The sequence below is a fragment of the Penicillium samsonianum genome (assembly GCF_028829775.1).
Source record: "Penicillium samsonianum strain IBT 33392 chromosome Unknown utg000005l_segment0_segment0, whole genome shotgun sequence".
Taxonomy (NCBI): Eukaryota; Fungi; Ascomycota; class Eurotiomycetes; order Eurotiales; family Aspergillaceae; genus Penicillium; species Penicillium samsonianum.
The window spans coordinates 835,246-851,319 of NW_026643263.1; the positions used below are offsets into that span (position 1 = coordinate 835,246).

At 48.7% G+C, this 16,074-nt stretch overlaps 4 protein-coding genes across 4 annotated transcripts; 2 read left to right on the top strand and 2 right to left on the bottom strand.

The window, feature by feature from the left end:
* Positions 1-977: 977 nt before the first annotated feature.
* Positions 978-9,041, top strand: N7471_009221 (type I polyketide synthase; the record flags this gene model as incomplete). The annotated part of the gene is made up of 13 exons (XM_057281940.1): positions 978-1,522; positions 1,572-2,085; positions 2,143-2,818; positions 2,879-3,328; positions 3,384-5,542; positions 5,599-5,695; positions 5,744-5,769; positions 5,824-6,687; positions 6,745-7,026; positions 7,079-7,153; positions 7,212-7,552; positions 7,604-8,081; positions 8,154-9,041. The coding sequence occupies 13 exons, from the start codon at positions 978-980 to the stop codon at positions 9,039-9,041; spliced, it is 7,395 nt and encodes a 2,464-aa protein (XP_057132823.1).
* Positions 9,042-9,404: 363 nt separating this feature from the next.
* Positions 9,405-12,170, bottom strand: N7471_009222 (uncharacterized protein; the record flags this gene model as incomplete). Its single annotated transcript, XM_057281941.1, has 5 exons — positions 9,405-10,912; positions 10,989-11,539; positions 11,590-11,871; positions 11,922-12,060; positions 12,116-12,170. The coding sequence occupies 5 exons, from the start codon at positions 12,168-12,170 to the stop codon at positions 9,405-9,407; spliced, it is 2,535 nt and encodes an 844-aa protein (XP_057132824.1).
* An 859-nt stretch (positions 12,171-13,029) lies between these two features.
* Positions 13,030-14,147, top strand: N7471_009223 (uncharacterized protein; the record flags this gene model as incomplete). Its single annotated transcript, XM_057281942.1, has 3 exons — positions 13,030-13,327; positions 13,381-13,719; positions 13,768-14,147. 3 exons carry the CDS (start codon positions 13,030-13,032, stop codon positions 14,145-14,147), a joined length of 1,017 nt encoding a protein of 338 aa, XP_057132825.1.
* A 660-nt stretch (positions 14,148-14,807) lies between these two features.
* On the bottom strand, positions 14,808-15,863 carry zrfA (high-affinity Zn(2+) transporter ZRT1; the record flags this gene model as incomplete). The annotated part of the gene is made up of 1 exon (XM_057281943.1): positions 14,808-15,863. The coding sequence occupies one exon, from the start codon at positions 15,861-15,863 to the stop codon at positions 14,808-14,810; it is 1,056 nt and encodes a 351-aa protein (XP_057132826.1).
* Positions 15,864-16,074: the final 211 nt, after the last annotated feature.

Consider the following 16,074-nt stretch of genomic DNA (forward strand, 5'->3'; position numbering starts at 1 on the left):
ATAATGTCTGTAAGCCGCGCTAATGTCTAGTGGTGATATTTTTCTCTTGATTTTGGGCCTCACTCTTCACGTCCAGTTCCGGCAATCTCGGCAAAGGTTAGAGTCGAAACAAATAGTCGACATCACCATAGCGCGTCTTGGTTCGAATAACGGAATGAACAGCCTAATCGGCGTGAAGAATTACCCCTCAAGCGATGTTGGGTTGTACTCGGTCATCGCTCATAGTATCTCTAGCACGAGGTACCTTTTGTGTGCCACACCAGAGCCCCAATACCTAGATGATGGTGGGTCACGTTGAACACCCGGAGGGTAGAAGATTGGGTTGGACATCCGGAGGGTTGTAAGCTCCTTTGGGCCGAACTTTCCTTCTGATTGTTCTAGACTTGTAATACTAGATCTTAGTGATGAAAACCACGACCAGAAGGGCTGATACATTCTATGCCCAGGCTGAGCTTTGCTTTGCGATGCAAGGTCAAGATCTCTAACAAGAACAAAATCCTCTAAGAAGACCGCTTTTTTGTTTCTTTAATGCATGTGCTTCAATATGGCAAGTAATATAAAGATAGCAGCTCGGTGGCTAGTTGTGTTGCAGTCACACATACGCGAAGTAGTCTAGGTTGGAGTAGGGTTGAACAACGTTAAGAAAGTAGTGTTTTCCGAGGCCAAGCTGGAACCTACTTGCGCATTTAGTTTCTTTGCAGTGTCCGGCAATCTGACCGGGGGCCTTTCAAGTACAGACCATTCCTCCGGTAGCGGAGGATTTCGGAGGAAATATGTTTCTTGCATCTTGCAGAACCTGGATATGTAGGTACATATTGTGTGTAGATTAGGCCTAATTGCCAATTTACTTGTGGATTTTATGGATAGTAAAAAACCATACATTGTGCTATCAGAGCTCAAACCCTAGTTCAACCTTTGTTTTGTCTGCTCTGCAGCCATCTTGATCCAGTCTCAAACTATCCATCATTCGACCGAAAATGGACTCAACAACTGGACAAGGACAATCATCATGCAGAAACCACGAGGAGGATTTGGGGGAGCCAATTGCTGTCATCGGTATGGCAATGCGGCTACCAGGCGGTGTTCGATGTGGAGATGAATTCTGGGAAATGCTCGTGAACAAACGAGACGGCTTTTGTGAAGCGCCTCCCTCGCGCTGCTCTAGAGAGGCGTCTAGCAGCTCTGATTGTGGGGATCTGAGCGAAACGAAAAAGGGATTCTTTTTGCAAGAAGATCCAGCTTGTTTTGACATTTCGTTCTTTTCCGTTCCTCCCCACGAGGCGGCGCGCCTGGACCCCCAGCAACGGCTCTTGCTAGAGGTGGTTTGGGAGTGCCTGGAGAACTCGGGGGAGACCAAGTGGCGCGGTGAGAAAATCGGTTGCTTTGTTGGTGTTTTTGGGGAGGATTGGCTAGAGATGTCGCATAAAGATCCCCAGCATCTGAATCAGATATATCCCATCGGCACCGGTGGTTTCGCGCTAGCAAACCAAGTGTCGTATCGGTTTGATCTCCTGGGTCCGAGGTGAGTGCGGTCCGCTGTCTTTATGTCAAAAATCTCTGACTCTTCGCAGCATGACCATCCAAACAGCTTGCTCTTCATCCCTGGTCTGCCTGCACGAGGCTTGTCAATCACTTAGATTTGGAGAGTGCTCAACAGCTCTAGTGGGTGGGACAAGCCTTATATGGGGCCCAACCATGACGGATGCCATGACCAAAAACATGGTTTTATCACCAAGTGGTATCTCTCATACATTTGATGCTGAGGCAGATGGCTATGGTCGTGGTGAAGGGATAAACTGCATATATCTCAAACCATTGCGGGACGCGCTTCGTGACAACGACGCTATCCGCGCCGTCATCCGATCCACAGTGACTAACCACGACGGCAAGACCCCTAACTTTTCTCAACCATGTCCTATATCTCAAGAAAGGTTGATCCGACACGCGTATCAGATTGCTGGGATCGACGCGATCCACGAAACACCTGTTTTTGAATGCCATGGGACTGGAACAGCCGTCGGCGATGTCATCGAAGCCTCAGTTGTTGCAAAGATGACCCATGGCGAAGCAACATATATCACGGCGGTTAGTATTATCTTTTGCAGTGCTGTCTATAACGAATCTCATCACTTAATGTTGTAGGTCAAACCCAATGTGGGTCACTCTGAAGGTGCCTCAGGCATTACAAGCATCATCAAATCCATTTTGTCACTTGAACACAAGATCATCGCACCCAATATCCATTTCAAAACGCCGAATCCACAAATTCCCTTCAACAAGGCAAATCTCCACGTGCCACTAGAACCGACCCCATGGCCTGCTGGCAGGCCTGAAAGGATCAGCGTAAATTCGTTCGGTATTGGGGGATCTAATGCCCACGCTATTCTGGAGTCCGCCTCTCCGATCTCTCTAAAGTTTCAAAACTCGTCGCTTGAAATTTCCAACCCGCAGCTCTTGGTCCTGTCTGCGCACAGTGCAGAGACTCTTCGCAAGCGCATTGGCCAGATCACCGACTATGTAAAGAGTCACCCAGACCGCCTGCATGATCTTTCGTACACTTTAGCTACCAGAAGATCGCATCTTGCCCACCGGGCTTTCGCCGTGGTGCAGCCGAGTAACCCTATACTAGATGACGCAGCATTTTCGATCTTTAACACCAGTTCACCAAATGTCACCTTTGTTTTCACCGGCCAGGGAGGTCAATGGCCCGGAATGGGGTCAAGGCTTTTGTCTACCTTCCCAACATTCAAGGAGGATATCAAAAGGATGGATGAAGCACTGCAGCAGCTACCTGATGCCCCAAATTGGTTATTATATGGTCAGATCGAGGGCCCTACCCTTGAAGTTGCGAGAATCCTTTGACTAACATACCTTCTAGATGAACTAAGCCAAGAGAGTTCAATTTCTCGCGTTCACGAAGCCGAGTTCTCTCAGCCTCTCTGTGTTGCGCTTCAAGTTGGTCTGGTAAACATTCTTTGGGGCTGGGGAATCGAGCCATCCACAGTTGTCGGGCATTCCAGTGGAGAGATTGTGTCCGCGTATGCTGCCCGGGCCATTCCGATGAGAACTGCTATCGTTATAGCATATTATCGAGGGAAAGTTGCAAAACCGCTTGAAGGCTTAGGTGCTATGGTGGCAGTTGGCCTTTCGCCGGGCGAAGTGGCACCGTACTTAACACCTGGAGTGGTTGTTGCCTGCCACAATAGTCCGCATAGTGTCACCTTATCAGGAGATAAAGACTCTATTGAAAGTGCGATCAAAAGCATCAAGACGGCAAATTCAGATACACTGTGCCGGAGGCTTACGGTTCAAATTGCTTATCATTCTGGTAAATCGCTCCCTTCTGCCCTGCGCTGGCTGCCTTATGCTTATATTACTTGCAGACCACATGAAACAGATTGGGCCTGAATATGAAGATTGCATCTCTAGTCATATCGAACATGAGGAGGCAATGGTTCCCTTCTGTTCCAGTGTGACTGGCGACACGATCACTGACCCTCGCAAACTAGATGCATCATACTGGCGACAGAATCTGGAATCACCGGTGCTGTTCACCGAGGCTATCCAGAGTCTACCTGCTGTTGGAACTCCGGTCTTCCTAGAAGTTGGGCCGCATTCGGCCCTCGCCGCCCCTCTCCGACAAATCTTCCGGACTCTGGCAGCGAGGTCACCAGTCTATATTCCCACATTATTTAGATATGACGAGGATGTCGAAAGCCAGCTACTCAGAACAGCGGGGCAGGCCTATGCGAATGGCGTGGGGGTCGATTTGTCACGCATAACCGAACCGGGGAACATATTGACAGACCTTCCACCTTATCCTTGGCAACATGATCGCGCCTACTGGAGTGAGAGTCGACTGAGTAGGGAGTGGAGGCAGCGCAAGTTTCCGCATCATGAAATCCTCGGTTCGCGGATCGTCGATACGACCGACCATGAGCCTTCTTGGCGCAATCTAGTCACGCTGGACAATGTGCCCTGGCTTATCGATCATGTCATCCAAGGCACCATCACATTCCCTGGCGCTGGATTTTTCGCTATGGTAGGCGAGGCGGTCCAGCAGCTACATCCCGACAACGACAGTTATTCAGTGCGTAATACGACATTTATATCGCCACTACTATTTTACGAGGGGGACCAGATCGAGTTGGTCACTAGCCTCAGTCCTGTAGAAGTGGCTGATAGGGTCCCATCCGGCTGGTATGGCTTCAAAATCATGGTTCATGACGGAGAACGATGGACCCTGCACTGCCAAGGTCAAGTAAGAGCCGGGTCCGATCACCCTCCAGAGCCATTCCCGATTTCTTCCTATAAGCGAGCTGTGCCATCTGAAGGTATGTACCGAGTGCTCCAAAGGAGCGGGATAGATTACGGTACTCAGTTCCAGGGCCTGGAGCAGATCACAGCAGATCCCACTGGGCCAAGGGCAACTGCGACTGTCTTGGGTAACCGCGGGCTGCCTGGGAGCAGGTATCCGCTGCATCCCACGGCGATTGATCAATGTCTCCAACTTATGGGTGTGGCCTGTTCTCAGGGCTTGTTGCGGCATCTCACAACAATTTATGTGCCAGCTATGATAGATTCTTTGTTCGTTGGCCCGGGGGGTCCACCTATGCCAGCAAGCGCCCGAACCAAGAACGGTACAAGGGACGGCCAGCTGGGCGATGCCATTGCCATGCTTGGTGATCAAGTGGTCCTCTCTATTCAAGGAGCTTACCTTTTTGCCTTGGAAAATGATCATATAGATTCTGGATCTGGAGCCGCGGGCTCGGTAAGCCAGCTTGAGTGGAAATCGGACATTGATTTCTTACCCTCAACAGCACTTCTGTCTACACCACCCCATTATACATCACAGGCCATGAACATCAAAGCCTTGGGCCAGCTATCCGCGCTGTTTGTTTTGGAGACGGCGGACCAAATTCGAGATGTCGAACAAGCATCATCACATTTCGCAAAATGGAGGAAATTCATTCTAGACGCAGCTTTCAATATCAAATCAAGTCGACAACAACCCATCTACCCAGAGTCATCTGAGTGGGCATTATTGAGTTCTGCAGATAGACAGGAAATGGCACAGAAGGTGTTCGCAGAGACCAAATTTACCTTTGATGCTCCACTTGCGGATTGCATACAGGTCGTCTTCGATAACTGCAAAGCGTTTATGTCTGGAGAAAGCAGCCCATTGGAGGTTCTCATGAAGGACAATTTGCTGCACCACTTCCATGCTGCGCACACACAGTATGCCGATTGGAAGCCGTTCCTACCGTTACTCTGCCATTCCAACCCGGGTCTACGAGTACTTGAGATCGGGGCAGGTACAGGTTCTGCAACCGCGATGGCTCTAGAACTTCTCAAGTCCACGAGTGGGGAACGTATGTATAGTCAGTATGTTTTTACTGATATCTCCTCGGGCTTCATGGCTGCGGCAACAGAGAGATTCGGACATGAGCAATGCATGGAATACAAAGTTCTTGATATTACCCTAGATCCTCTAGAACAAGGGTTCGATGCTCATAGTTTTGACTTAATCATCGCTTCTAATGTGAGTTTTTGATATTATGCCTCAGCCAACAGTGTTTAACTTACCTTCTCCACCAGGTTCTCCACGCTACCCCCATTCTTCGCTCCGCACTCTGCCATGTGCATCGTCTCTTAAAGCCCACAGGTCGCTTCTTACTCCATGAGATTAGCCCGGGTATGTCAAACCCCTCAAGCTTGGAGGACGAAACTAACTAGGATACAGAAATCTTACTTGCAAATTTCACAATGGTAGGTGTCGGCTTTGTCTTGTCCTAATATTTGTTTTGCTTATATATCTTATAGGGTGTATTCCCCGGCTGGTGGCTCGGTGAGGATGATGACCGATCATCGCAACCGTATATCTCACCCGAGCGATGGGATCGGGAGCTACGAGCTGCAGGTTTCACTGGAGCAGATGTAACGGCCTATGATCAAAAGCCGCCATATCATATATCCGCCAGCATATTGTCACGACCGGTTGACGAGATCTCAATTCCTACCGATATCTGGTTGCTGACAAGAAATTCTTCCCCATGCCAGTGGGCAAGCGATGTTGAATCGTTGTTCCGCGACGAAGGCTACACCACTAACTGGACTACCTTGCACCAAGCACCACCCAAAGGCAAATTTATGGTATCACTGCTGGATCTTGAAGGATCCCCAATAGGTTCCCTGCCGAAGGATGACTATGAGGTATTTCAACGCTACATAGAACAAGTGCAAGAATGCCAAATCCTGTGGGTCACGCAATCAACCTCCCACACCTGTTCCGACCCACTGTTTGGCTTTATCCATGGGCTCGCCCGCACTTTACGGGCGGAGCTGTTGCTTGATCTCTCAATTCTGGAGATTCCCACATGGGACGCGGCGGGCGCAAAGGCCGTAATCCAAGTGTGCGAGAAGATACAGAGATCCCGCGCACACTCCCTTCCTGATCCAGAGTATGAGTTTGCGTTGCATGAAGGGGAGATAAAGGTCGGCCGGTACCACTGGACACCTCTCGTCGAGCAACTCGCAAGTCCGCCCCAATCAGATGCGTCCCGAAAGCTAACTCTCACGACATACGGGCTATTGGATACACTACACTGGGCTGAGAAAGGTGCATGCTATGAATTGAACGATGGGGAGGTTGAAGTTGAGATGGACTATGTAGGACTGAACTTCAAAGTGGGCTCCCCTCATCCCATGCTAATATTGGACAGCTCGCTCATTAATATATTCTAGGATATGATGGTCGCAATGGGATTTTTCGGAAACAAAGAAGATCTCGGGCTCGAAGGCAGCGGTATTGTGCTTCAAGTTGGACCTGATGTCACGGATATTAGAGTGGGGGACCGCGTCGTCTTGATGCATTCCGGGGTTCTGGCCTCAAACGTTGTAGTGCCTCAAGAAGCTTGTATCAAGCTACCGCAGGGGCTGTCAATGGCAGATGCTGCTACGATGTTGACAGCCTATGTCACTGTTCTCTATTCACTGCTTGAGATTGGTGCTTTAACGAAGGGCCAGGCGAGTCACTATTTTATTCTTCGGCCAGTGATGGTAACTGACATAATAACAGTCCGTTCTTATTCATTCCGCGTGCGGCGGAGTCGGACTGGCTGCTCTTCAAGTGTGCCAGGCTGTCGGTACCGAGGTCAGCCCACTTACCCGTGAATTATATGGCTATAGGAGCTGATCATCAGTCAATATAGATATATGCCACTGTCGGCAATGACAAAAAGGTAGCACATTTGATGGAGCATTTTGGTCTACCTCGAGAACGGATCTTCAACTCTCGCAATACGTCCTTCCAACCAGACCTCATGCATGCCACCGATGGGCGGGGAGTTGATGTAGTGCTTAATTCGTTATCTGGTAACTTACTACACGCTTCGTGGGAATGCGTTGCTAAGTTCGGACGGATGGTTGAACTGGGAAAGCGTGACTTCATAAGTCATGGAATGCTTAATATGAGCCTTTTCGAAGCCAACCGAGCATTTTTCGGCGTTGACCTTGCCCAGGTTTGCAAGGAGACTCCAGAGATCCTCAAAAGGTTTGTTCCAGATGGATCTTCGGGGACTAAAGGCTAACTAAAACATCGCAGCACCCTGGCAACATTTTCAGACTGGTATCGCCAAGGAAAAATCGGACCTATCAAACCTGTTAAAATCTTTGATGCGGTCGATATTGTCAGTGCATTTAGGTATATGCAAGCAGGCACTCACCTAGGTAAGATTTTGGTGCGTATGCCAACCGCCGTGGAGAATTTGCCTCCCCCTGTTGTAAAGGCATTCCCGACATTCCGATCCGACGTCGCTTATCTGCTCATTGGCGGGCTCGGTGGTATTGGGCGATCCGTGTCAACATGGATGGTCGAGCAGAATGCGCGAGAGCTCGTCTTCCTCTCGCGGTCAGCTGGCAAATCTGAGGAGGATCAAGCATTTATTCGGGAACTTGAGGCGCAAGGTTGCCAAGTTATCTGTGTGCTAGGCAATGTGACGAATCTCAAGGATGTGAAGGAGGCTGTTGCCACATGCACGCGACCCCTCGCTGGTGTCCTCCAAATGGCAGTTGACTTGAACGTAAGACTTTTTCTCCCTTTCTCGCCCTAACGCCGTGCCGAACACAGCATATAATCTCTGACCTCATATTAGGATCGGCTCTTCTTGCAGATGAGCCACGAGGAGTGGGAGGCCGCGCTGGCTCCGAAAGTCACCGGAACCTGGAACCTGCATCATGCCACATGGGCACACTCACTTGATTTCTTCGTCGTGTTTGGCTCAATTGCCGGGGTATGTGGCAATACTGGCCAGGCAAATTATGCAGCCGCAACTACATTTTTGGAAGCATTTACCCGGTATCGACGGCAGCAAGGACTCCCTTCTTCTATCTTGCACCTTGGAGTGGTTGGAGATGTGGGTGCCGCAAGTCGCAACTCCCGGTTCCTCCAGAGAGTACAGTCAATCGCGCTGCATGTGCTCGATGAAGCTGAAGTGATTGACGGCCTCGCTGCAGCGATCAATATATCCCCGGTTAGTGGTTCTAACGCGAGCGGGGCAATGGCAATGGGACTTGCGCACACGAGGCGACGGGCTGATCTCCCCAAGGAGATCTTCCTCGGTGGACGCGACGCTCGATTTTCGATTTATCCCAACCTTGAGTCTACCAGTGCTGGGATTGGCGGGGATCCATCACCTCATACAAATGCCTTAAAGGCCTTGCTTGCTCAGATACAAGCAGATCCCTCGCTGACCAGCAAAAGAGAGACTGAGGTCGCGTTGATGAAGGAACTGGGCAGATTTATTAGCCATAACCTTACGGGACAGGAGCATGACCAAGGGTCAGATTCCGCAGATGACATTGAGGTATTGGCGGGCATGGCAGTGGACTCCCTCATGGCCATAGAGGTTAGGAATTGGCTACGGAGGTCTCTGGGCGTGGAAATTCCTACGGTGGAAATCAACCGAGCAGGTACATTAGGAGGCTTGGTGAAGGTCGTTTTGAAGGGACTTGGGGAGAAATATGATCAGCGTGCTACCTAAGAAGCTGCTGCAGGCCAGTTGCAATTAGATAGCTAGACATAATTTGGATATATAACCTTGCAAGGTGTTTCTAAGTTGGTCTGTTGCTCACGTCAGACCTACCTAAGTATACAGTCACATCAATATAACTCTACTAATTCCCAGTAAGATACTAGTAGAGACGATCCTCTTTGTCAAATATTCTTCCTTCCACTGTGACCCTTTGATCGAGTAGTTCGCACAAATTCCATGCTCTGCCTATTTTCTTCATATAACATTGCACGAGCTCTCACAAATATTCGTCGCAAGGCGTCCTGTTCGTTACATATCATTTGCTCTTTTGTCTGGACCAGATCTCTGAGCAATTCCGTTGATTTTTCGAGTTTATCCGTCTGCGCGATACGCCATTGCGAGAGCATACTGGGAGACCACTCGTTCATGGTGCGCCTTTTGCAATGTTCTCTCTTTCATCGTGGCGATATACTCGCTCAGCTCCACCGCCTTCTTCGTCTGTCCGTCTGCTGTATGTGTTCCTGACAAAGATAGTTGAGTTCTCGGTCCAGAGGGGTGTCCTTTATTGTAGCGGATTTGGTCCCCTTTGACTTGCTCGTCCAATAATCCCACAGTCTCTCTCGTCCTGCCATCATCTGTGAGGCAGGACGCAACCTTTGAGACGAGCTCATGCCTCTCGTCCATATCTCGTCCCTCGGTCTTTCGAAGAAGCTCAAGAGCATGCGATATGTACGCCCTCCTCATCTGTTCGTTGATCTGGCCCCCAGGCGGAAATGTCTTTACCATACGCTGCATGACTGTCTTGATTGTTTCGAATGCTTCGCCCTTTTGGTCAACCCATAATAGCATCGCTAGCTGGACTAGAGCATGAATGTCAAGCGTGGTTCCATCTTTTGTTTTCGTCACGAATGCATATCCACATAGCGTACTAATTGCGGATTCCGTTTGTGCTTCCGAACCGTAAGAGGAAAGGAGAGACCGTGGGATTCCTCTTGGCCCAATGCAAGACATAAACTGCAGTATCTCAGCGGCGATAGGATCTGACCTGTTGATCTTTTCGAATGATATACGCCATGTTTTGGCAATGGCATTCTGTAGCTGCGGATAGCGAGTATCATCAGGAAAATGCCAATTTATGAGAATTTCTCTGTCTTTGTCCGTGCCATGCATGAGATCGAGGTAACGTGAAATCGACACATCGGTAAAATTAATGTAGAAGGCCGCCTGCTTGATAGCTAAAGGCAGCCATCTGAGCTCTTCGAGTAGCTTTCCTGTCATCTTTCGATCGTGGACGAGGTCTTTTGCCACGAGTTTCTCGAAAAAATTAATCGCTTCGCCTTCTTCCATTTGCGAGAGTTGGATTGTATCTCTCGGTGGAGTGAAACCATGCGCCACCCGACTGAAGCGGGTGGTAAGCAAGAGGACACCAGTATTGCTAGCCGGGAAATATTTGCAAAGCTGACCTGGTGCACTATCGCTTCCGAAGACTAGGTCGAAATCGTCTGCGTTATCCACAACGAAGAGCCACGGCCCAGCTTCCTTGGAGCTAAGATACTGACAAACCAGCTCCATTTCATTTTCGTCCTCCTTGACCTGTTGAAGGCCAAGGTCCTTCACAATACCCGTACAGGCCTGCTTGAAGCTGGCTTCGCTAAACGCCGGGACCCAAAAGATCGAATACTGCGGCAGATTATTCTTTACCCAATAGGCAAGCTGCAAGGCGACTTGGGTTTTGCCGATGCCTCCCAGTCCATATAGGGCCACTTTGCGGGCAGTTCTTTGAAGAAAGAGCTTTTGTTGGAGCTTAGCTAGTACGATCTCACGTCCAGTGAAGCCAGGGTTTGCAATAAAAGGAATTATTTGGTGGACCTTCGGCTGGTCTACAGCCAAGTCAGCGGTTTGAATGAGGGTCGATCATAATAAGGATCTTCATAAACTGAAGAGAATCCTGCTCACCCGTTGCCGTGAATGTCTTCACAAATTTGTCAATTGCCCTAGACTTCTGGGAGAGATAATTGTTTGTATGTGCAGAGATCGTGCTATCCTGATCCCAATCCGACGAACTGATGTTCTCTAGACCACGCTCAACGTTGAATCGAAAATAATGGCCGCTGTCGCCATATTCATCGTCCAAGCTGGCAGCTACCTTGTTGGAGGATGTGGCCATCTTCTGTAGTGCGTCAATGATTGACGGGCGCGTATTAGTTATCTCTACCACGTTCCCAAGACCGGTTCCGATACTCAGAATCTGCAGGTTGTCCCGTCCAGGGAACGCGTTTCTAGCTTCTGTAATAAGCTTGTCGCATGGGTTATTATACCCAAATCCGGCATCGATATACTCGATCCCGTCTCGACCGAGTTTAATTGGCTTGAAAAACGTAGTCGCAGCTGAAGTAGCCCGAGCCACTTCCCAAATAGTGCAACCATTCAACGAAGTTGATTTGTCGTATGTCCGGAACGGGGTAGGTCCCGCGTCAACGTTGACCTTCGTGATAGCAAAAACGACTCTATTGTTTGTCAATACTAATCTAAACTCTTTAGGTAAAGGGCAACTTACGTTTTTGTGCACGCCTGCTCGCGGAAGGGGAGATCAGAGTGCTGGCACGGAGGTGTAGAAAAGCCATAGCGCCGACGGTTCACACATTCTCCGTCCGTACAGAACTCTCTTACTGTTTGTTTGATAGCTTCTTCAAATACCTGAGCAGAGAAAATTCCATTCGGTCGCACTGGGATAATTGCGTTTTGTTTCGGAATAAAAACACGCTGCGCAACTGTTCGGTACGCTCGAATGCATTCATCCACTGTCATTCCCAGCCGACCGAGCATAATAGCAATGATCCTTGTAGTATGTTAGTTGACTAACCCTTTATATAGGACATACAGACGTACCCTCCAGTGTCTGTACCCCCGATCAAGTCGAAATGCTCACACGGGCGTGGGACATGGTCAAGATGTTGAACATCGCGGATCTTTTCCATGATTCTTTCTAGAATCAGTAGACTCGAGATTCCCCGAATTCCACCACCATCTGGGTGCATGTTAATAACACTTGCTCGCTGCCCCGAGTGAATAGAGAAACCCACCAAGGGAGAGGATTCTGAGTGGCTCAGAGGTCCTTGGACGCATTGTGAGTTCCATGTTTGCTAAAATTCTTGTTGAACATGTGGTGATTGGACTGATAATCCCTGAGTAACAGTAGGCTTTCTAAGATAAAATTCTTGAGTAATAGTAGGTCTGTTGAGAAAAGGAACATGGTATCATAGTATATAGCAGATGGGGTGTTCGACTGTTAAGCGCCAGTTCAATCCGCCCCGCACTGGAACCCCTGCCACCCACACGAAAAGCTCCAATTGAACATGTTAACGCTGTGGACTAACCGCTTGAGGCTGGCCTGGTTTTATTATTAGGTCGTAGAAAGCAATATGTGGGTCCCAGTTATGCAGCAAGGCGATTCAGTAAGCCACCATATCGTTTAATAATTCGAGGCCAAACAATATCATTTTATATTTGGAGCTTTCAATAATTACTAATGGGCCCCAATGTATCTGAACTTCCAATGGCCAATTTGTAGAATGTCTCCAACCTAATACAGTAATCCATGTGCTAGAAGACTTGGGTGTGTGTAGCTGCTTATCCAAACTAAGCGTATTTTGACGCCTGAGAGGGCTTTAAGTACTTGGGAGATAGAGGTAAGAGCAAACTGAGCGTAATTGGGATATTGCTATCTTATTATCAGTAGATACTGTCCTGCCACTTCCTTCCTGTCCCTCATAATCTTCGCCTCCTTCAGTCTCCGCCCATGACAAACGCTGTCCACTACTGCAGAGGATCAACCCTTTTCTCTCCCATTTTACGAGGAAAACTTCACCTCTTCATCCATTTGATCACCACCATGAATCAACCAACTCATATCATCGATCCAGACGGTGAAGTGATCATAATATTGCGCAATGCAGACTCCCCTTTTGCATAAGCGCTTGAAGATACGTTAACTAGCATGGCCCTTCCACAATCCGCCCCTGATGCCCAAAGTCCTGCTGAAGTGATCAAAACTCCACAATCCCGTTCAGAGAAGCCGAGCGGAAAGAAAAAGCAAGAAGTATTGAGCGCCACTCGGACGTCTCCTGAACCAGCACCGTCTCATGAACCAGCCTCGATCGAAGAGCCCGCCGCCGAAGGGCCCGCCGCCGAAGAGCAAATCTATGAACCACTTGTCAAGAGTTGTTTTTACATTCAAGTCTCCGCGAAGCATTTGATATTTTCGTCTTCGGTATTCAAAAGCATACTCACCGGCGGTTGGAAGGAAAGCATTACTTATCTGCAAAAGGCTCCGTTGAAGTTACTGCAGAAAGCTGGGACATCGAAGCCTTCTTGATTCTTCTTCATGCTATTCATAACAAATACCACCACATACCGCGAAAGCTCACCCTTGAGATGCTCGCCAAAGTTGCTGTCATAGCGGAATACTATGAATGCAAAGAAGCTGTGTACATCATGACAGATGTATGGATCAATAATCTGGAGGAAAAGATTCCTACGACATATTCTCGGGATTTGATTTTGTGGTTATGGGTTTCCTGGTTTTTCCAGCTCCGTTCCCAGTTCAGAGAAATAACATCCACTGTTATGTCACGGAGTGGAAATTTGATTAGTGGTTGGGGGCTTCCGATCTCTGATAGGGTCATCGGTAAGGTCAAAAAGTTCTGAAGCTGCATAGTATCTAATGAAATCGCAGGATTAATGAACCAACGGAGACAGGAAGCTATCAATGACTTGGTTTTCCTCCTTCATCAAACACGCGAGGCCTTCCTGAGCGGCAGTCGAGGCTGTGGCTTTGAGTGCAGCTCAATCATGTATGGAGCTCTTACGATGGAGATGCAGTCAAATAATCTTCTTTCACCGAAGCCTGCGGCTCCTTTTCCGAATCTGAATTACAAATCTCTCACACGGAAGATATCGTTGTTTACATCACCAATATGGTCTGAGTCCTTCACTTCTTCGAAACGTAGGACCATCTACCCCCACGAATGTTCCGACTCAGACTTCGAATCCCTATTCCCGAACTTGCACGACTCGATTGAAGGTTTGGACCTAGATAGCCTTGATTACTTGTAGATAAGGGTGAATCTAGCTCCCCAATCCAAGATGATTTCAACCACGGAAATTGCGATAAAGAACATGTTGTTTTTGGCGTACGCAAGTCATATCAAATGCCGGGTATGACGGTGGAATCCCAGAACTTATGCAAGGGCGAGATTGAGCGGTAAAAACTCTGTGCTGGCGAACAAGCCCATTTATCATAACTACACTCATCAGAATAGTCTAGTGGGTACATATGAAAGAAATTCCGAGAGATCACGGAGGTATTCAGTAGTCCCTATTATTCTAGAGTTTGCTATTTGGGCGTCTATCAATTAGTCTTTTTGGCCAACAACTACGAGCGAAAGCCTTCGCCATACTTGTCATTGTTGCACTCCCATATTAGGATTTGGTGATTTATCTCAGCAGTAGATCGATTGAACGACACTTATATGTATTACTACTACTATTATCCCTCCTCCTTCAGCAAGTATTAGCATAATTATTTATTCTAGCTGGGAAAAGAAAAATGGAATATCACAAAGCCAGCCCACCTTGGGTATCATTTGTCTCGAAACTCAATTATACTACCAACTATAACCAATCTGTATCCAATCTCACGGTTCACCATCTTACAATGCACACATCTGTCACCAAATACACACACCATCTCTAGATCTCGAACTCAATTCCAGTTCAAGCCCACTTTCCAAGCAGAGCCATGATACCAGCACCAAGAATCATAGTCAGCACCATGAAAGTTAACCGCCTGTTATCCTGGGTGCGGTGGGGGTCAAACAAGAAGTCACGAGCAAGCAACTCAACCAGACCAGTGTATAGCAAGATTCCAGCGGAGATAGAGTCCAGCACACCGGAGACAACATTGGCAGTGAATGACCCAGGGTTATATGTCGTGCGCAGACCAAGACCAATAGCAATGGAAATGGGGGTCGTGAGGCCATAAGCAGAACACAAGAACCAAGGCAACCAGCTGCCCTTCTTGAATGGGATACTCGACATGCGGGCTCCAATACCAAGTCCCTCAAAGGACTGGTGGAAGACCAGAACAGGGTAAAGGGTAGCAAACTCATCACCCGCAACACCAAGATTCAGACCAATGATGACAGAGTGGAAGATAACGCCGAACTCCAAAATCAGCAGCGCGGCAATCTGCTGCTTGACCGAGCGCTCGATTGCCAGCTCGTTAGACTGCGACTCAATCTCTTTGACTTGCTTGTCGTCTGGGTGGCGTGCCGAAACACGCGAGTCCACACGCCGCACTTCACCTCCACTCGACATCATGGTCTCTGGGTCGTCGCGACAGATACCGTACTTGAGCTCGACCCAGCGCTCGGCACCGAAGTCCATGAGGAAGACGACCATGAGTGATGTCAATACAATTGCCGGACACCATGAGTAGTCTGCCCAATGGCCCGTCATTCCAACGCAGGAGCCGGCACCGATTTCGCCGTATGCGGGATCGAGGAGATGGATGAAGGCTGTTGCAATGATGACACCGGCACCGAAGTACTTTGCGAAGAGGTAGACGTAAATTGGGATGCGCAGGCGTGGTGCCCGTTGTGCGAGCACGGGGAAGAAGGTTGCTGCTGAAGAGACGACTAGGATCACGAAGATGGCCGAGATGCGCGCACCCATTTGGCCGTTATATTCGTTTCCCTCGGCATTAAGGTAACAGACAATTTGAGCCGCATCGGCTGTGTCAAGGTCAACATTGTGAGGATCGAAAGACATCTTGGCGGGTTATGTTGGTATATCGTGCCCCGACGTGGAAGGGAGAAGTCGAAGCTCGAAAGGCTCGAAGAATATGGAAATGAAAATGACGATCTTAACCTATGGATATGAGGGGAATTGTTTGACCGTTTTATATCGGAGAAAAAATCATGGGCTTCTTCGGGTCCTCCGTTGAGGTGAGGACCTTGGGGGGGTTCGGTTCCAGTTATAT